The sequence below is a fragment of the Syngnathoides biaculeatus genome, chromosome 16 (genome assembly GCF_019802595.1).
Source record: "Syngnathoides biaculeatus isolate LvHL_M chromosome 16, ASM1980259v1, whole genome shotgun sequence".
Taxonomy (NCBI): Eukaryota; Metazoa; Chordata; class Actinopteri; order Syngnathiformes; family Syngnathidae; genus Syngnathoides; species Syngnathoides biaculeatus.
The window spans coordinates 8,194,163-8,214,895 of NC_084655.1; the positions used below are offsets into that span (position 1 = coordinate 8,194,163).

The 20,733-nt window shown below is 42.3% G+C and overlaps 2 protein-coding genes across 2 annotated transcripts; one reads left to right on the plus strand and one right to left on the minus strand.

Annotated features, from left to right (window-relative positions):
- Nucleotides 1-2,158: 2,158 nt before the first annotated feature.
- On the plus strand, nt 2,159-3,695 carry rcvrna (recoverin a). The gene is made up of 3 exons (XM_061846380.1): nt 2,159-2,539; nt 3,396-3,507; nt 3,577-3,695. The coding sequence occupies exons 1-3, from the start codon at nt 2,159-2,161 to the stop codon at nt 3,693-3,695; spliced, it is 612 nt and encodes a 203-aa protein (XP_061702364.1).
- A 5,422-nt stretch (nt 3,696-9,117) lies between these two features.
- gas7a (growth arrest-specific 7a) lies at nt 9,118-20,473 on the minus strand. Its single transcript, XM_061846326.1, has 10 exons — nt 20,351-20,473; nt 15,414-15,503; nt 14,906-15,021; nt 13,894-13,968; nt 13,479-13,557; nt 12,221-12,352; nt 12,012-12,135; nt 11,837-11,916; nt 11,574-11,672; nt 9,118-10,339 (listed from the first exon to the last, which is right to left on the minus strand). Exons 1-10 carry the CDS (start codon nt 20,471-20,473, stop codon nt 10,226-10,228), a joined length of 1,032 nt encoding a protein of 343 aa, XP_061702310.1. The 3' UTR covers nt 9,118-10,225.
- Between the last annotated feature and the right edge of the window lie 260 nt (nt 20,474-20,733).

Consider the following 20,733-nt stretch of genomic DNA (forward strand, 5'->3'; position numbering starts at 1 on the left):
GACTTCATTGGAAAATCCAATTTGCTCCTAAGTGTGATTGTGAGTGCGACTGTTGTCTGTATCTATGTGCCCTGCGATTGGCTGCCAACCAGTCCAGGGTGTACCCTGCCTCTTGCCAGATGATAGCTAGGATAGTCTCCAGCACTCCTGCAACCCTGAGGATAAGCAGCTCAGAAAACAGATGGATGGATTGCAACATGGCCATGTTTGAATAATGGACCATCGGTGTTCTAATAGTGTTTAGAAATGCAATATAAACATAATTGTTACATCTGTGCATCCTAATCAATTTGCTAGTGTGACAAAAAGCATACTAGTACACTGACAATTCACCAAGCTCAATAAATCCTCAAACAGCTTGCCATACATTTCCCAGTTCAGTGTTAACGGTGTACTGGGCCCCTACGCTGCTGACTTTTGCAAGAGAAGTGTGCACTGGTTGCTTGTCAATTTTAGGATACATAAAGACGAACAATATCGGTCTAAAGCCAATCATAACGCACATTTAGAGAGAAAAACATTCATACCCACGTACACACCAATTGACAATTTAGAGTCTTGAATGGAAGAAACGAGCATGATTTTGGGTATGAAAAGTCCCAAACTCAGATTCTAACCCAGAAGCTCTCCAACCACATGGCAGGTGTAAGCACCACATGCACAAACGTTGATGCCCTCAGATGAGGAACAATTTTTTAAATAACATTTAATCTGATTCTGATTCTGATCAAGTCTTGTCATGTCTTTGAGCCAAGCTGACTTGGACTTTTACTGTACTAACAAGTGTGTGTGTTCACTGTGATGGGTAAAATGCAGAGAACTAATTTTGTGTCCATGCGTGCATGTTCGTGACAATAAAGATGATGATTCTTCTTCTTTTTCTACTTCTATTTCTATGATGACGTGCCATTGAAGTCAGTCTTGTTACATGAGTGAAAACCAGTTAAATGAGGCCAGGTGGTTAAATGTTATGTTTGGTTACATCAGATTTGTTTTCTACAAGCAACATCCACCTGTTGCTGAACTCTCATTTTCTGACAAAAGATTCAGAGCGTAATGTGATTACATAAAAAGTACATGATGGCATTTGGACATCCAAAGATTAAATTAATCTGGTTTGTTGAAAGTAGGCAGGATGAACAAGAAGGATTACACAGTAAAAAAAAAAAAAAAGCCTATTCAAAGATGGAGTTTTTTTGTTTAGTTATTTTCAATCAAGAGTTGACTTCAAGAACTGTCCTATTTTTACTTTATTTTTTTGACAAAGTACCCATGATTTTTGTGGTATCAGTTGAAATAGCAGACACACCACAAAGCACCTTTTTCGTGTTCAGTGTTTGTTTAGAGAAACCTATGGGCAAAAGAAGTAGAAAGGTATGGAGGTGGCCACGAAAGGGCGCTGGCAACCTTTCAGGAGAACACTCTGATCCACTTTCTGGGGAGAATTGGAACCACGAGGAGGTTACAGTATGGTAAATCAGGTCAGATTTCAGGTGAATTCATACATGGGCCTGCTCACTGTGCAGAACCACTAGAACTGAGACAAGAAAGACAAGAGACAAGAAAACTGTCAAATAACCTACTTATGTTTGTATTTCCATACCGCTTATTCGCATTCGGCTCATAAGTGACCTAGAGCCTATTCAGGAAACTTTAGGGGAGAGGTGGACTACACCCTGACTGGTCACCACAAGGCAGCTAAGGACAGACAATCATTCTCGCACACATTCAGAACGATTTACAATTGAGCCTTCTACGAAGACGAGTACCCAGAGAAAACCAATGCAAGCATGAGGAGGCTGGAGTCCAAATTTGAATGACAAATGTCATAACTATTTGGCATACACGATAACCCCAACCCCACTGTGCAAAGTTTGTAGCCTGGAATGAATTCCAAAGTCAAAAAGTGCTGGGGTTCTTTATTTCTGCACTGGTTTGTTGTTTCTGCAAAGAGCTTCCAAAGTGTAGCAGGTGTTGAGCACCTGCTGTGTTTTAATCCTCCACTAACTCCCCAGTGTATTTACAAAGGTGTCATAGCGTGGTGACGTGTCCCCCTTCTAAATCTGACACGGAGCTGTCTGGATTTAGGTGGTCATGACCATAATCTTCTCTGCTACCGTGAAAGCAGGCCAGAGTGAGTTCAAGCCAAGAAGAAGCTATGGGGAACACCAAGAGCAGCATGTTGTCCAAGGAACTTCTGGATGAACTAAAATCCAACACTAAGTACTCAGAAACTGAACTGTGCAGCTGGTACCAGTCCTTCCTCCGAGAATGTCCTGGCGGGAAGATTAGCAAAGAACAGTTTGAAGGCATTTATGCAAGCTTCTTCCCAGACGCTGACCCCACCGCCTATGCCCGCCACGTCTTCCGTAGCTTCGACACCAACTCTGATGGCACCCTGGACTTCAAGGAGTACATTGTGGCACTGCACCTGACCTCGGGCGGAAGGACTCGTCAGAAGCTTGAGTGGGCCTTCGCCCTCTATGACGTGGATGGCAACGGGACCATTAGCAAGAACGAGATCCTGGAGATCGTCAGGGTACTAACAGTTTCTGCTTTTTCTGTCCTGAAATCTTGTTAGCAGACTTTTTATGAATCCTGCTTAGTCATCAATGCATTTGTAGAAATACGGTAAATTAGTAAGTTGCAACCATGCCTTATGTTCTTAGTACCTCCAAGTTAGTAACACAGTGAAATTTACTAAGATAAAAGTAAGTAAGTTTCTTTTGGCTTGTCCCTTTTGGGGTCGCCACAGTGTGTCATCTCAGATGAACGCACATATATGTTTGGCACGATTTTTACACCGGATGCCCTTCCTGACGCAACCCTTCTCAGGGAGTGGCGGCCCCAGTGGGATACAAACCCACAACCCCTGGTTTACCAAACCAGTGCTATGACAAAAAGCAGAGGATCACAGATACAAGTAGCCAAATTGAGTTTACTCTGCAGGGTGTCTGGTTTTTACCCCGAGAAATAGGGTGGGAAGCTCGGTCATCCAATAAGGGCTCAGAGTTGACCTGCTGCTCCTCCACATCAAGAGGACCCAGATGAGGTGTGCATGGCTGGCCTGAGAACACCTCGGGATCTGCCTGGATGAAATACCTTGGAAGAGAGAACAAATTGTTCAACATCCACGCCTTACTTTTCTTACGACACACATGGTTGCCTTCTCGAATCTCTTGAGTGCAACTTAGTACGGTATGTAGAGTGGAACGGAATGTGATCCTGAAGATTGTCAGGGTACGATTGCCTTCTGCGTTTCCTCACTGACGTCTTAGCAAGGAAACAAAACAATCTATATATTCTTTAATTGTTCTCCTATTAATGTTCAGTTTTCAATGCATTTGCAGAAACATGTTAAGTGTTAAAAAGAATTGCATCTGACTTCCACGCAGTCCATCTTCAACATGATTCCAGCTGACGACCAGGAGAGGCTTTCCCAAGATGAGAACACACCAGAGAAGAGAGCAGAGAAGGTCTGGAGCTTCTTTGGGAAGAAGAACAATGGTAATTTCCTGTCAACCAGAATTTCTTTAAAAACGTTTTTGTATTTACACGCTGATTCGTGTTGGTCAGACAAAATCTCGGAGGGTGAGTTCATCCGAGGCGTTATGGACAACAAGGACATCCTGCGCCTCATCCAGTATGACGAACCTCAGAAGATTAAAGATAAACTGAAGGAGAAGAAACAGTAGGCCAGTGTGGTAGTGAGCAAACTGTTTGTTTCCCTTTTTGTTGCCATGGTAAATGCACTGCAAGTGTTTTTCAACAACTAATTTTGGGCCAAAACAAATCAAGAATGTTGTCACTATGTTTGGGAATCACAATGTGTAGTGATTACAATGAACCTTATATTCTTGTGATTCAGCATTTACAGATTTTTGGGAGGTAACCTATCCTCCGTTAGTCACATGAGCACCATCTGTTGGCATCTCGAGATCAAGGAATTATGTTGAAGTGAGTTGAGGCGTTTCATTTAGACATAAAATCATTGGACTGACAAGTCAAAAATATACTCCACTCGAGTCCTGTATATAGAAATTACTGAAACAGTAATAAATAAATAAACAGTAAATTCAGTCACTGAATTTGGAATCATGTACCCCAGGTATGCTCTTGAATCACTCCAAAGGGATTTTTTTTGTTGTTGACTTTGTAGGAAACTCTCTATATAGTGTTGAAAAATCTTACAGAATCTCTATGGAATCTTGATTAGGGAGTAGGAAATGAGAAAATGATTCCAAACATAGCCTCAATGAAGATGAACACAAATCATATTGTCAGCTCATGCTAAGGAAGTTGGCACTCCTTTGCGTTCTTGTTTCCACGCTGCCCCCTAGAGGTCTGGAGTGTAACAGCAAAAGGTTGTGAATAATTAGGAGCATGCTCGAGCTAATCTGCTTGTATGTGTTCACACACACTGTTGATTAAGTGCATGAGGATCCGAGCAGCGGGGGTGTGGGTTAGGAGACTCAGGTTAAGCGCATTAATCCTGTCATGTGAGCTGAAGCTGGACGCCAACTGCCCCAACAATCCAATCACACTAATTGCACATTTAAACTTTCATTTGGGCCTTTTTCAGTCAGCAGCATGATGATAGGCCAAAGGTTGAATCAGCCATGCCACACGCGTTAAATATATTGCGACACAGTTACATTGGCGCTGTAATACTTTTTACAACTAAGTATTCCTTAGTAGTATTTGTAATAATAAAGCTCTGTAGAAAATAAACAGAGAGGTATGTTTTAGAGTCAATTTTTTTATTTTAAAATGTAAACTACTGAAAAGATAACTCCCCAATTTCAACTACAAATACTGTTTTTAAATAACATTTACTGGCAATAATGAAAACTCGTTAAATTCCTCAAATTATTAAAAAAAAAATATTATTATAGGCGGCACGGTGGATCAGCTGGTAAAGCGTTGGCCTCACAGTTCTGAGGTCCCAGGTTCAATCCCAGACACGCGTGTGTGGAATTTGTATGTTCTTCCAGTGGCTGCGTGGGTTTCCTCTGGGCACTCCGGTTTCCTCCCACATTCCAAAAGCATGCAACATTAATTGGACACTCTAAATTTCCCTAAGGTATGATTATGAGTGCGGCTGTTTGTCTCCATGTCCTCTGCGATTGGCTGGCAACCAGTTCAGGGTGTACCCTGCCTCCTGCCCGTTGACAGCTGGGATGGGCTCCAGCACTCCCCGTGACCCTCGTGAGGATAGGCGGCGAAGGAAATGGATGGATGGATTATTATTATTTAGACAATCACAGTGCTTTGCTTCCATTTTGTGGCATTTTGGTTCTCAGTATTCACAGGAATTGTGAAAATCTGCCCAGAATGGTTCACGACAAGATGGTGATAAAGCACTACTTTTGTCTGAGTGAAGCCTCAACTTACTTCAGTATTGTTCTTTGGCACCAAGATGGCATCAAAGCACTACTTTGGTCTAAATGAAACCCTTCAACTCACTGAAATATAGTTCCATTGCATCCAGATGCCACAAGATGGCGCCAAAACAATACTTTTCCCCAAACAATCAACTATAACAAAGAAATAAAATATAAAAATGCCAACTGCAACTATACACAAATGTGGTGTGTATGTGTGTGTGTCTGTGTCTGGTGAGGATGGTGGAGTCAATGTAATATGGTGGGGTGTTAAGTGCTCCTACATAAAATATACTAGGTAAGGAACAGGAAGTGTAACACTGACATTCTCGCTTCATATCGTCTGTAGAGAAACACACTGCAGCTCAACTTCTGACTAGGTGATGTCATTGTTAACCCTGTGGTTAAAACAAAAATTCTCAGGTGAGTATGCAGTTTCAAGCTATAATATTTCACCACCCTGCAGAACTAACTGAATAATTCACACTGTTACTGTTTTGACTGTTTTTGTCATTTTATTGCACCCTTCATTTCCAAAGAAGAAAACAAACTATTGATACTTCCGTTTCCTAAAAACAAAAGAGTCAAGCTTTCCGTGTTTTGTTTTAAATGCTATTAAATCCATTCCTGTTTACACAAAAGATGCACAGTTTGTTTTGCATCTTGTTTTATCATTGTACCATGTGTGGAGATAAACCACCAACTTAACACCAAAACCATGATTTTTTTTGTCATACCATTACATCGCCAGTCCTTCAGGTGAGTACAACTACTGTTGTCGAAAAAAAATTGTTCCTTGTCTTTTATGTTCTTTTGTCAAAAACAAATTGATAAATAGGATTCAGTTTCCAATTTACCGTTTTACATTTATTTAAAATATTGAAATAATTTGACCAAATTACAGACATAATATGAAGGAGGGGATGCATTTGTTATAGAGTAATGGGTGTCATCGTGTGGTATGCGAGCTCTCTTTTGTGGTACCCACTGCATGGTACTTGGTGAGGTTTTTAGCAAAGAATGCGTGAAACCATCACATCTCCAATGCCATCTTACAACAAAGTGTTTTCGATAGTTTTGAAAAAGTCAGATTGTATGGAATCAAGACAGCTTGATAATGATTTCAGATGTTCAACCTTTTTCTCTTGACTCCTCTGGTCAATTGTATAAAATCATAGGTGGTTTTACATGTAGCTTCATTTTCTCATTTTGCTGACTTGCGCTGATATTTGACCTGATGCATTGTTGTTTTTTGTTTTCCTAAAAACAGGAAGAAATTTTAATTCAATTTATCTGTTGTGAGCAGTTCTGGAGATATCTGATTGTGGAGTTGGGGGTTCTCAACCACAGAAAAAAAGAGTGCGAACATTGTTGAGGATTGTACTCATAATGTCAGAAAAATGTCACTGTCCAGCTCAAACTACTCTAACTGCTTATAAGAAAAAATATTGATTTGACCCCAGTATGGAAGTAATAAAGGAGGCTTTTTTTTACATTCTGTTGTCATTTGAAGAGTTTCAAAAAATGATTAGTGTCTTAAGGAGCTGGGTTCTGTCGCGACCCATCGAAACGGAGGTAGGACCCAAATGGAAGAGTCGGGAGACGCAGAGGTAATTCGGGAAAATGTTTATTGTTCCACGGTCGGGGATCGGGCAGGCAGTCAGGTGCAGCAGCGGTAGTCAGGACGTCGGGCGTGGAGAGCAGGTCCGCGGCCAGGCAGGAGTCGGTACACGGGTGATCGATCAAAGCAGGCAGAAGTATCAAAAGAGTCAGGCTTACAGGGTCAGTCAGAGAACAGGCGAACGATCTGGGATACGGGAGTGCTGGAACGGGGCATGAACCGCAACGATCTGGCCCCGACCAGTCGTCCCCATGGTCCTATATACACCGTGACCAATCAGTCAGCATGGGGCGCAGGTGTGTGCTTCCCAATCAGCACGATCCCGCGGGCGCCTGCGCAGCCAGGGCTGGACCGGCAGGATTATGACAGGTTCAAATCCGGTTTCCCCTGTGTGTGGAGTTTGCACGTTCTCCCTATGACTGTATGAATTTTCTCTGGCTGGTCTGGTTTCCTCCCACATCCCAAAACCTTTCATGGCAAGTTGATTGAAGACTAACTTCCCAAGGAGTGAATGTGAATGCAAATGGTTGTTTGTTTCTCTGTGCACTGCGTTTGGCTGGCGACCAGTTTGGAGTGTACCTTGGCTCTCTGTCAGGTTTACCAATTAGAGAGCCATTAAACGGGACAAAAAAGGAAGTAAAGAGCCTAGTTATAGTCTGACAGCTTGAGAGGAGAGAGGAGAGGAACTGTCTCGTACAATTCACCACTGCACTCTCTGATTACCCTCTCCTCAGCACCTCTATTTATTTGGTTTCAAAATATCTCTTATTTAGATGGATGTTAAAAAAGGAGCAAAACATAGTTGGAAACAAAGTGTACTTGTTTGTTCATGTGTGTGGAAAATTGCTGAGTACATTTCTTTAACAGAAAACAGGTGCTCCTGGTTCTAATAGTTCTTATGTTTAGATGTTCCTGTTCTTGCGCTATCTCCTGTTAAGTGGCTGCCACATTATCTAAAGCAGAGCAAAACATTTCTTTATTGGAAACAGATGCATGATAATTATCCATCCATCCATTTCCTTGGCCACTTATCCTCACAAGGGTCGCGGGGAGTACCGTAGCCTGTCGAAGCTGTCAACGGGCAGGAGGCGGGGTACACCCTCTACGAGTTGCCAGCCAATCGCAGGACACATAGAGACAAACAGTTGCACTCACAATCACACCTATGGGCAATTTAGAGTGTCCAATTAATGTTGCATGGTTTTGGCATGTGGGAGGAAACCAGAGGGCCTGGAGAAAACCCACCCAGGCACGGGGAGAACATGCAAACTCCATACAGGCGGGGCCGGGATTGAACCTGGGTCTTCAGAACTGTGAGGCCAACGCTTTACCAACTGACCAACAACCACCGTGCCACCCATGATTATTATATTCACAACTATTCCTACACTCTTCCTGAGATTCAGCTGGAATAGACTCCAGCGAAGGATAGTGTGCTCGGACCTTCAGACCATGCTGAAATTCCGACCTCTATTTTATTTCTGTATGTAAATTATAATTAATCCAACAACTATGTTTAATATTTGGAACAGCTGCAGAGTGTTGGCCTCACAGTTCTGAGGATCAGGCTTCAAATCCTGGCCCCACCTTCTTCACACATCCGAAAAGCATGCATTCATTGGAAACTCTAAACTGCCCCGAGGTGAGATTGTGAGTTGTCTTTTGTCTGTCTCAACGTGCCCTGTGATTGGGTGGCAACCGGTTTCAGGGTGTACACCGCCTCCTGCCCAATGACAGCTGGGATAGGCTCCAGCACTCTCGCAACCCTCGTGAGGATAAGCGCCTCAGAAAATAGATGGATGCATCTTTATTTTTCCTTGTGTTTATTGTGTCTACTGATGGAACTCTGAATTTTCCCAGTGAATGAATGAAGTACTGTAATTAAAATGACAAATAAAGACTAGAATATCATCACAAATGTTTATTTTATCTTCCTTTCTTAAGATTTTCATGGTTCACGAATACATTTGCAAAACAAACAGTGATATGACGTTCTACCTGCGCAATGACTTTCCCAGCATGCTCCCTGGACCAAAAAAAAAAAAAAAATCCTTTGAGTTTTTTCTTCTTCATGTTTTGCTTACATAACCAAGAGCCCAAGTAGACTTTTCCAAGAGGTGCTTTATTATTCTTTTTAATTATTATTAATATGACAGGAAGCATTCCACAGTGTGCTCACAAAAAACATTCCTAAAAAGATGAGATGGCGAGCACACAAGGGTGGGAAACAGTTTTGAGACACTGAATACACAACAACAAAACAAACAAAACACAACAAGTGATCAGAAAGGACCATGAAATGGATTGAGCGGAATATAGCATCCAAATAAAACACACAAACCAAAATGTACACACAGACACACACACACACACAAACACACATACACGCAGACTACACATGCATTTAAAGTTAAGAATCTGCTAGGGTGTGGCACCGGACAGTATACATAGCAAAAATAAGACAGTTGAAAATGTTAGCGAACTATGGAGCCTGGAAAAGACCACATGAGTGTTTCATTTTATTGATTTATTTTTATGATGAAATGAATCTCTCACTTGTGAGATAAATGTCATGTGCGCAACTCGGACGTTCATCTTGCGCACTTGACACACATAATTTAGAAAGTCATTCCTGCTCGTTACGTATTTTGCACACACCAATTATTAAGTCGCACCTGTGGCTTTGTCGAATCTCACGTACGTAAAAGTTAGTGACACCCGTACCATTCGTACCTGCGCTTTATGTATATCTTATGCACGACTTTGTCGCACGCACAGCTTTTAAGAATGACGCATGCGCATGTTGCCGAGTCAGACAAGCGCCTTGGATTCTTGCTTGTCTGTATGGCTCAAGACGTGGTGCACAGGTTTTACAACTTGCGAGCCCAACATAAAAACTAAACCGGTTCATGTGGTCTCCCAGCTTCCTTACAAACACTTGAGGCACAAGAAGGTTTTCCAGTGTGACGCCTTCCTACGTTTTCCCGTCTCCCATCCAGGGTTTTGAAGCATGCGTGTCCATCTTTGAAAATGGTAAAATATTCCATCACAAGTTCCTCTTGGTAACCAAAAATAAAAGAGAATCATATCAAGACTTTATTTCTTTTTTTTTTAAACAAGACACTAAAACTTTCGTCACAACAACAGAAGTAGGATAGAAGAAGAAGCGAGCAGGGTTCACATGAAGTAGGAACATGCTTGTTCTGGTTCTCTCTATACATCAGATATCCAAGTCCACGGGCCTGACGTGGCCTGTCTTGTTGTCTTGGACCCAAAGCTCTCGGTCCTTAGCCGGGTCGACCTTCTGCAGTAGCTGGTCGACCGGCTCCACCGTCTGGACACAGGAAAGTAATGCAACCTTCTTAGTTTCCATCTTCTTGGCTTTTTTTTTTTTTTTTTTTTTTTTTTTTTTAATGGCCCAATCACAGTAAAAAAGGTGCTAAAATGATTATCACCTGGTTGGCTCCAAGACCCTCACTACTGGCATACAATGAAGAGTAGAGAAACACTTGCCAAATCTTAACTAACTAACTAACTAACTAACTAACTAACTAACTAACTAACTAACTAACTAACTAACTAACTAACTAACCATTTCACCAACACACACCATCTAACTACAACTATACTACCTATCACTAAACCAACTAAACTATTGAACAACCGACTAATTAACTAATCAACCACCAATCGAAGCATGATGAAGGGATTGAATGTAACTGGTTAAGTAACTAAAACCATGTCCATCCATCCATCGATCCATCCATACATTTTCTTAGCCGCTTATCCTCACAAGGGTCGCATGAGTACCAGAGCCCATCTGAGCTGTCACCGGGCAGGAAGCAATGTACACCCTGAACTGGTTGCCAGCCAATTGCAGGGCACATGAAGACAGACAATAGTCGCACTCAAAATCACACCTAAGGGCAATTTAGAGTGTTTAATTAATGTTGGATGTTTTTGGGATGGGGGGGGGGGGGGACCGGAGTGCATGGAGAAAACCCATCCAGGCCTGAGGAGAACATGCAAACTGCGCACAGGCAGGGCCGGGATTGAAGTCCTCAGAACTGTGAGTCCAACACTTTACAGCTCCGCCACAGTGCCATGCAGGGTAACGTTACAATACTTATTAGTAGAAGACATACAATAATAAAACCAGATCTGCTAGTGACATGGAACACAGGTTTAAGTGACCTAATAAATACTAGAGAGTTGAACCAATTATTTTATACATAAAGAGAGGATGTTCAAAATCAACCAACCAGTGTCTGAGCAAACAAAAACTAAATAACCTAAAATAAATAGCTACCCAACAGACCTACCTAACAATGAATGAACACATTAATGAAAAATTTCATTGACCAACTAGCTAATTAACTAAATAGTTCCAGTGTCAGTCTAACAAACAAACTAACTGGCTAACATGGTCAGTCACACACCGTATGTAATGATGAATTGCAGGGGTTCAATAAAATATTCTCTCACATGGAAATAGAGGTTAGGTTTTCTTGGGTATAAATCTTTTTTGTCAGCAAATGTGGAGCAACGAGAAAAGGCTTTGAACTCACGCCCTGGTTGAACATGTCCGTCTCGTGCCTCAACGTCGTGTACTGCCGCAGGTGTTGCTGGATCCACTCGATGCGATCCACCTCCAGCTTCTCCAGCACCTGATTGAACCACCACCACCACAGCAACAAAAACAAGAGTATCTTCGTCTGCTCCTTTTCATTATTATTACAGTGGAACATCAGTTAAGAAACTAAATTGGTAATTTTTTTTCCCCTATTGAAATGAACGGAAGTAGAATCAATTATTATTATTATTAGTTTACCATGCTGGTGGTTACCATCTCTTCAAACCACTTGGACTGAGCCTGGTTGTAAAGGTCAATGCAGCGCATAAGGTCATCTCCTGAAACATGAACACACACAGAAACATTATTATATGCCATGAAGTGTAGGCAAAGAGTTATTGGTCAGTACGGCAATATTATTGTATGGTGTGACCTGCTTGTGTGGATTTCCTGCGAGCCTTCTTGATGTCTTCTTCTGTCTTGTTACTGAGTTTGATTTCCAGCTGCTGCGTCTTGACGTCCAGATCCTTCTGACGCTCAGCCAAAGCTTTCCGGGCCTTAAACACAAACGATGCAGACGTTTCTCGAAAGGGCTGCTGCTGGGCTGAAGGAAGTTTCAGGAAGTAATAATAAGACAAGCACCTTCTCGACGCCGATGTATCGGCTGGCGAGTTGTTTCCTGAGGTCTGCGATGTGATGGTCGTACTTCTTCAGGTCCTTCTTGAAGTTGTCTGCTCTGAACGTCAGTAGAGGTTTCTCAACCTCTGAGTGAAGCTGAACAAGAACAACAAGAGAGTAGTGTGGGCAGTGTTTCACAATAAAAGACCAAACCCAAAGCCCAGCGCAAACTGCTGAACGCCAAATGTAATAATCAGTTGACGAACTGAAGAAATAACTAGATAACTAGCGGATGGACTAACATAAGAAATTACTGCTTGCCAAATTATCCAACCTAGTGATTAAATTAGCTGACTATACACAATTTACTGACTACATGCCTAAACAAACTAACTAACTGAATGTAGCAAAGAGAAAGACGTGTGTGCAGCATTTCACAATAAAAGGACACGGTAGTTTGCATTTACCCAATAACTACAATTCTTGACGAAAACGGAAAGCCAGAAATGAGGAACCCAAGGCCATAAACTAAAAGCTGAAACGCCAAAAGAAATTATGATGCCCATTATTAGCATTAATACGATTGCATTCATGATACAGTTGTACAATTAATCAAACTTGAATTATGATGCGGATTTTGCCTGCTACGATTAAATGAGCCTGATTGTATCCAATTTGTTTAGATTTAAATTGCAGACTATCTGAAGAACTACCCGTATGAATGATGGACTGCCCAACTATAAAACCAACTACCCAGCTATGTAGCTGACTAAATAACCAAACAACTAACCAACAACCACCCAACTAACGAGCTGATTAACCAACCAAAGTAACCAACCAGAACTACCTCAACACCCGAATGAAAGGCAGAATAACCAACCCAACTGTCTGCCTAACTAGCTGATGAACTAACTACTACTAATGACTGACTGCATCACTAACCCACCAACTGCAAAACAAAACAACCAATTAATCAACCAACCAAACTCCATCCATTTTCTTTACCGCTTATCCTCACGAGGGTCACGACAGACAACAGTCACACTCACAATCACACCTAGGGGCAATTTAGAGTGTCTAATTAATGTTGCATGTTTTTGGGATGTGGGAGGAAACCGCAGTGCCCGGAGAAAACCCACACAGGCACAGGAACAACATGCAAACTCCACACAGGCAGGTCTGGGATTCAACCTGGCACCACAGAACTGTGAGGCCTACGCTTTACCATCTGATCCACTGTGCTGCCCAACCAAACTCACCTATCATCAAAGGTAAATGTTACCTTGTTGGAGAACTTCAGGTGGACTTCAGCCTCGTCGTGTAGACTTTTTTTTAGTTGAGTCCAAGCCTCTCCCAGAGTTCTGAAAACAACCAAAAGACATTTCATTAGATACACCAACTAATCAGGCCACTTTGTTCCTCTTCATTAATCAGTCAGTTTTTATTGGCAACAGGTCGATTGTTGTTGTTCACCAGATATAGAAATTTAAAAGGTGTTCAACTTAATTTGACACATAATTGGTGTATGAGCTCGTTTACTTTTCACATTGTTATTTGTGTCGATTGTTAAAGGTTATCAAGCTGACCCAAACTGATTTTAGTTGGATTTTAACCAAATCTGAACCTGATCTGTACCTAATTTCAGCCCGACTCCAAAACCCCCCAAGGGGAATCCAAACAAGTTGCTCCCCTCTCACCCTTCTTCCTGCGCCGCTAGAGTGCTGAGGGACAATTTGGACAAGTTCTTGGCGTACTCCTCCTCAATCTTGATCCTGAAACACAGACAAAATGGCAACATGGGTTGTTGGGAATCACTAAATAGTGAGTTGGCAACACTGAAGTGCTGCTGTGGTGACGGCAAGTTATCGTTGTCGTGTTCTCACTGTATCCCACAATGCATCTTGAAAAATAGGCAACAACCTATTGTCATAAGAAAAGCAACACTTGCTTATCCTACTATGCATTGCAAGTTTCAATGAAAGGATAGTTTTATTAATAAAATTATTTAAAAATAAAACAACTAGAAAATCAGAATGTATTTTTATTTTATTATTGTAATAAGCTATTTGTCATCAATGTTGGGCAAAGTATATGACCAGCACTGCACTTCTATTCGGTCCTCATGAATTCGCTAACACTGCATTATTTTCAATTTTGTAGTCCAATTGGTCCCATCCATCCATCCATCCATCCATTTTCTTAGCAGTTTATCCTCACGAGGGTCGCGGGGGTGCTGGAGCCCAGCTGTCAACAAGCAGGAGGCGGTGTACACCCTCAACTGGTTGCCAGCCAATCGCAGGGCACACAGAGACGAACGGCCGCACTCACAATAACACCTTCGGGCAATTTAGATTGTCCAATTCATGTTGCATGTTTTTGGGATGTGGGAGGAAACCAGAGAGCCCGGAGAAAACCCACACAGGCACGGGGAGAACATGCAAACTCCACGCAGGTGAGTCCGCGATTGTACCCAGGACCTCGGAACTGTGAGGCCAAGGCTTTCCAACTGATCCACTGTGCCGCTTTAAATACATTTATATTAATTATAATTATGTGAATTTTAAATACTCCAATTTAAAAATGACAATAAAAGATCATTGGATTAAAATCAACAATTTTCTCCATTTTACATCCAAGTGCCTCCATGAATTAAACGGCCCATTTGACTATTTTAAAAATAAACCTGTTATGTGAAAGTGACGGTGGTACCTCTCGTGGACAAACTCGGCCATCTCCTTCTGCATCTGTTTGCCCTTCAGTTGCTTCTGCAGCAGCACCTCGAAGCCCCCCACCGACGTGCCCCCCTGAGGGTCCTTCTTGTCCGTCTACAAGACAGGAAGTGCGGCTTGCTCACAGGAAGTGCACCTTGTAGGTTTGGTTGAACATTTTGGTATTGATACATAAAATGTTTACTTCTCTTTTGTTAGGTGTGTCAGTTTTATAGTAAGATTCAACTAGTGATGACAAATAATCAGCTTGAACCAAGCATGCCTGGCCTCTTGTTTGGGTTTTCTCAAATTGTTGTTTTTCGAGGTGCAACAATTAATCCGTTAATTGACACCTTGTTTAACTCAAAGTTGTCCAAGTCCTCAGAATTTCAGCCTTTCAACAGTGAACATTAATCATTATAATTGTTAAAACAATAAAGGACAGTGCAAAATAAGTAAGTTGCAAAGTAATATTTTTGTGCATTTTCTGCATTAAATGTGGTACTGACCCAGAAGTAATCGCAGTAGCTCCATTCGTTGGGTTTGAGCAACTGCTGCTCAGGCCCTTCTCCGGGAAGCGGGAACGTCACGCCGTTGATCTGCGCACAGTGGAACCGAGTTAGAGTGGGGGCCATTCTCCTCACTGCTTATCCTCACTGGGGTCACAGGTGTGCTAGCAACTATCTCAGCTAATTTAATGTAGGGTGCACCTTGAACTGGTCGCAAACCAATCCCAGGGCACACACAGAATGAATAGACACCCATTCATGCTCACATTTACACCTACTGACAATTTTAGTCTCCAATTAAACTTTTTCATTCATTTTGGGAACGTGAGAAGAAACTGGAGTACCCTCACGCAGGCATGGGGGGAAGAGCCAAACTCCACGCAGGGGTGGTTGGATTTGAACCCATGTCCTCAGAACTGTGAAGCAGATGTGGGGCGCAGTTGTGAAGTCCGAGCAGGAAGAAGGAAAGTGTTGCTAACATTTGGGACGGAAAGCGGTAGTACGGAGGAGGAAAACAGGTCAAGCAGACAGTTGAAAATCTCTGTTGCCACGGCGACATGAAAGCCTTCGGGGAGGGGGATGGAGAGGGTGGACGTCGGGGTGGGGGGGCTTAACACGGTCAGTGTGGTTCATGTCAAGACTTTGGCGTACAGCTCTAATTAGTCTCACGTTTGAAATTATATAACACACAGACACACTCTCATATGCCATCTGTGTGATTGTGATCACACACACACACACACAAAACCACGCAAACAAACAAGTACAACCCTAACTAACCCTACACAAAATCATGACATGTGAAGGTCAGGTGATTTTATGCGATGGGCAGCACAGTCCTAGAGTGGTTAGCACATCTCCCTCACTGTTCTAAAGTCCAGGGTTTAAATATGGGATGCGACCCTCCTGTGTGGAGTTTTAGCTGGGATAGGCTACAGCGCACTCCACCTCAAATTGTGCTGGTCCAATAGAGAGTCAGAATTTTGTTACCATGAAGACCGGGAGTAGAGCTAAGATAACTGAATGAGAAAAGTGAGAAGTGGAGCCTAGAGCAGTGATGCCGGGGTACATTGGTGTCCCATGAGCGTTCTTCAGGTGTGCTGTGGGAAGTTATCCAATTTTATGTAATTGCTAAAAAAAAAAAATAAAAAAAAAAAATAAAAAACCATTCATTTCCAAGAAATAATTTATCTTTATTCATCTATTTATGCCAGTGAGGCAAAATGACAGACAGAACAAAAAAAATCCTCTTCAATTAGATGGCAGGAAGTACATACAGTAATTAATCTATTCATTTTTGGTGACATTTTCTTTTGTTGGTGTGCTCTGGGATTTTTCAATTGTAAAATATGTGCCTTGGCTCTATAAAGGTTGCAAATCACTGGCCTAGAATTTCCGCTCAAGACACAAAAGTGTTTTCCTTTGAGTACCACAAATACTACAGTACTGTAACTCCACTTAAAAAAATAATACTTAATATTTTCTTTCACAAAAACAGAAATGGTACTGCTTTTTGAGATGACTGTAATGGATGAATGGCATTTCAATGGAGACAATTGATTTCATACGCAAATAAATTGTTTATGAGCTTGATTAGGCGTCAAAGACTCAGAAGTCAATTTATTGATGCTTTGCTGGTGTTGAAATTTTGTACTGCAATGTATGCGATCCATTGTAACTAGCAACGTGACAATGTTGGGTTTAATCATCATTGTTTCACTCTCACCAACATCCATCCTCCATCCCATAATGTCCCAGTGGACCAGAAGCAGATGACTAACACAACCCGCTTACATAATCATGCACTTACACACACACACACACACATGATTGGCTTCAGGACACGTAGCAAAAAAAGTGGCCGATTTAGCAAGCGTCACTTTGTTCATTTTCTGGCTAGGAGATCAAAGTGACAGTTACCAGGACGACGGTTGCCATGAAGACGCACCCCCATCAGACACGATCGCACCGCGGCGATTAGACAGCAAAATCCGACACCGGTACGGGACTGGCCGCTCATGATGGCATGTTTGATACGGCCGTTGCTAGGCAACACATGACTTACGCTCTCGACCCGCCACAAAGAAAACAATCTGTTGCCTCATCTTCCATTTTCCACTGCCAGGTTCATACAAAACATTTTCCAGAACCAGGATCCAAATGCCCCACCCCCGCCCCCCTTGTCACCCCACCCACCATTAAGTCGCTCCATGTGAAGGTGAATGAAAGGTTAGGACTCCATCTTCTGTCTGAGGGTCAACCGTGCTTGTGTGCGCGTGCGTGTCTCTTCCATGACAACGGTGTCTGCGTAAGCGTAACCTGAGGCACTCAAAAACACATGATATCATATTGACGAATGAACTGTGCGTGGAAAGCTGTTTTATTCCTCCATAGCCTTGATTTCCAGCTCAAGAGTCACACACTAGTATGCTCGTTGTCCTAACTAGGAAGATAATTCATCGCACTAGTAGAACAATTGTATTTTACTGGTAATGCCCCCCCCCCCCACACTACTAGTACCACTTTAAGCCTATTCTAATTTAGGTTTAAAGCCAGTTTGAGATCCATGTACTCGTATCGTTTTGTCCTGCAGATGAATACCGTGTTATGACAACTTTCCCCGCAAAAAAAATCAATAGAAATTCTATATAAATCTATAGAATTCTATAGAATTTCTACAGAACAACTTCTTCTATAGAACTTTGGCTGTGATTTTCTATAGAAATTCTACAGAATAGAATTTTGTATAGAAATTCTATAGGACTTGGATCCTAAAGTTCTATAGTTCTTTAGAAATTCTTTACCAGGGTTGGTGTACTCGTGAATCAACTTCATGTCACTTGTGAGGCAAAACTGTCCACTTGTGACAACTATGCACTACTTGTGTTATCAGTGAATCACTAGACATTAACTAGTAGAATTTTACATCAACCATAGTACTGGTAACATTAAGTTATCATATAGTGTACAGATTTGTCGACTATTACTAGACAGTTGTCCCACTTATGAGGACAAAAAACATACGAGTACATGTGTAACAACGTTAAAAGTATATTTGTTATTATTTGTATTTTTAAATAGTTTCCTGACATATTAGCCTTGAGTGGAATGTTGTGATTAAGCCTTGCAAACCCACGTACACTAAGAGGGGACACACCCGTAATAAGTACCGCGACCGTCTTCACTCGTCACCTTTTTTTCTGATGTATGTTGTGGTAAGTTGCATGGTGGTTGAGGAGTATTCGCACTTTGTAGTATATATAGAAGATAATATATTCGTTTTGCTTGTCCAGGTCCTAGCTTGATGCTACATATACAATAAAGTGTTTGTTTCGCCTTGTTCACGGCACGTACATTTGTTAATATGTCAGGTATTGCCCTTTTTGCCGATGTACGTTGTGATCCGAGCTTGATGCTACATATACTACAAAGTGTTTGTTTCACCTTGTTCACGGCAGCTGTGTCAAATAAATGGAGATTGCCTCCGAGAAGAATCCTGTGTCGTGACGTGGTCTTTAAAACCACACAACCCAGAACTCTACCGGTCACACGTGGACCTATGGCTGGATATCAAGTACACAAATAAATGCTCAAAAGGATCTCCATACATGGCAACTGTTTGGGCCTAGTAGCATTACTAGTGGAGCACAGTAGTTTTACTGGTAAGGTGTAATTGTGGATTACCAATAAGACAATTGTGGCTCTACTAGTGCTACCCTAGTAGTTGAAAACGCTCACTAGTAAAATAGTTGCTTTACTAATGTGCTTTATTCTCTTACTCATGAGGACAATGTCCATAAAGGTATGCTAGTACTCTATCTATCTATCTATCTATCTATCTATCTATCTATCTATCTATCTATCTATCTATCTATCTATCTATCTATCTATCTATCTATCATCTATCTATCTATCTATCTATCTATCTATCTATCTATCTATCTATCTATCTATCTATCTATCTATCTATCTATCTATCTATCTATCTATCTATCTATCTATCTATCTATCTATCTATCTATCTATCTATCTATCTAGCTATCTATCTAGCTATCTATCCAATCTACACATATACAGTACGGCATATGTGACGCCTCAAAACCTATTAGTGGATATCCAGTGTGAAATCGTTTGCTGCATGGCGACGAATCAGTGACTGTAATTTTTACACGATTGTCCTCTTCAGTCACGTTCGGCCGCGTCCTCATATGGAATAAATGCTTAAAGGATTTTCCATCGTATTGTTGTTGTTTCATGCCACTGTGCGGCAAAAATGTAAAGCAAAGATGTTTGATTCTTTTTGCAACATGATTTCAGCCCAGTGTCAGTTTTGGCTTTTGTCGCCATGGAAACTGGACCTGCTGCATCTCGTTGGTCACACGACGGCCGCGGGTCACAAAACCTGCGGCACCCCCCCCCCCCCCCCACACACACACACACACTCTCCAACTCCCCTCATGTCGCTGTGCATCAAATAAAAAGACCTTTAAAGATGGTGACTTTAAGGAACATTAGAAGACGAGAAAAAAAATAGGGACTGAGCATCTTCTGTTTGGTGATTGCTTAACAGGGCGGCACGTTGGATGAGTGGTGACCACGTCTCCCTCACAGTTCAGTGGTTTGGGGTTCGAATTGCGTTTTAGAGAGCTGTCTGTGTACTCGGGCTTTCTCCTAAACTCCCAAACATCAATGTTAGATTCCCTAGAGGGAACGCTTCTTTATCTATATGGGTCTTGTTACTGGCTGGCTGGCGGTCATGTCTGTCGTTTGTGTCACAGGTGTTAACAACTCCAGCTTGACCCAAATCATAATAAGGAAAAGCACCACAGCAAATCAATGAGTAGACGCATTGTTTACAGACGAGAAGTCGACCACACACATACCTACAAACACCCAGAATGCCTTGAGGCAGCAGATGGATGAGGAAGTCAACTCACCGTGGTCTTGGTCTCCTTCACTTCATGGACTCGCCTGCGGGCGGGCGACACAGATCCGGGCGGCTGTGGAGCGAGACACGAAGGGTCGTCAAAACTCTCCTCGGTGTCAAAGCTGCCCTCCATGCTGCTCCGTCACGCCTCCTCCTGCTCCTGTTCCTGTTCCTGTTTCTTCCCTTGCCTGAACCTTCACTCGCCACTCTGGGATGTGAATATAGAGAAAGGGGCGGGGGGGTCGGAAGGCGCCACGGAGGTAAGGGGAAGGGGGTATGGGGAGTCGAGGGGGGGGGCAGCAAGTGTAGCCTCAGGTTACTCTGCTGCCCTGTGAGGGTGAAGGCAGTGAGGAGATGGATGCCAGCTGGGTAAGTGGGGGGTGAGGGCTGGGG

What these genes read in the sequence shown, in the direction of transcription:
- rcvrna (XM_061846380.1), top strand. Translation starts at nt 2,159, where the DNA reads ATGGGGAACACCAAGAGCAGCATGTTGTCCAAGGAACTTCTGGATGAA. An exon ending in AGATCCTGGAGATCGTCAGG is followed by an intron (nt 2,540 to 3,395) that starts GTACTAACAGTT and finishes ACTTCCACGCAG; the next exon opens with TCCATCTTCAACATGATTCC. An exon ending in CTTTGGGAAGAAGAACAATG is followed by an intron (nt 3,508 to 3,576) that starts GTAATTTCCTGT and finishes CGTGTTGGTCAG; the next exon opens with ACAAAATCTCGGAGGGTGAG.
- gas7a (XM_061846326.1), bottom strand. Translation starts at nt 20,473, where the DNA reads ATGGAGGGCAGCTTTGACACCGAGGAGAGTTTTGACGACCCTTCGTGT. An exon ending in CAGGAAATCCACACAAGCAG is followed by an intron (nt 11,917 to 12,011) that starts GTCACACCATAC and finishes TTCATGTTTCAG; the next exon opens with GAGATGACCTTATGCGCTGC. An exon ending in CGGACATGTTCAACCAGGGC is followed by an intron (nt 10,340 to 11,573) that starts GTGAGTTCAAAG and finishes TCCTGTGTCCAG; the next exon opens with ACGGTGGAGCCGGTCGACCA.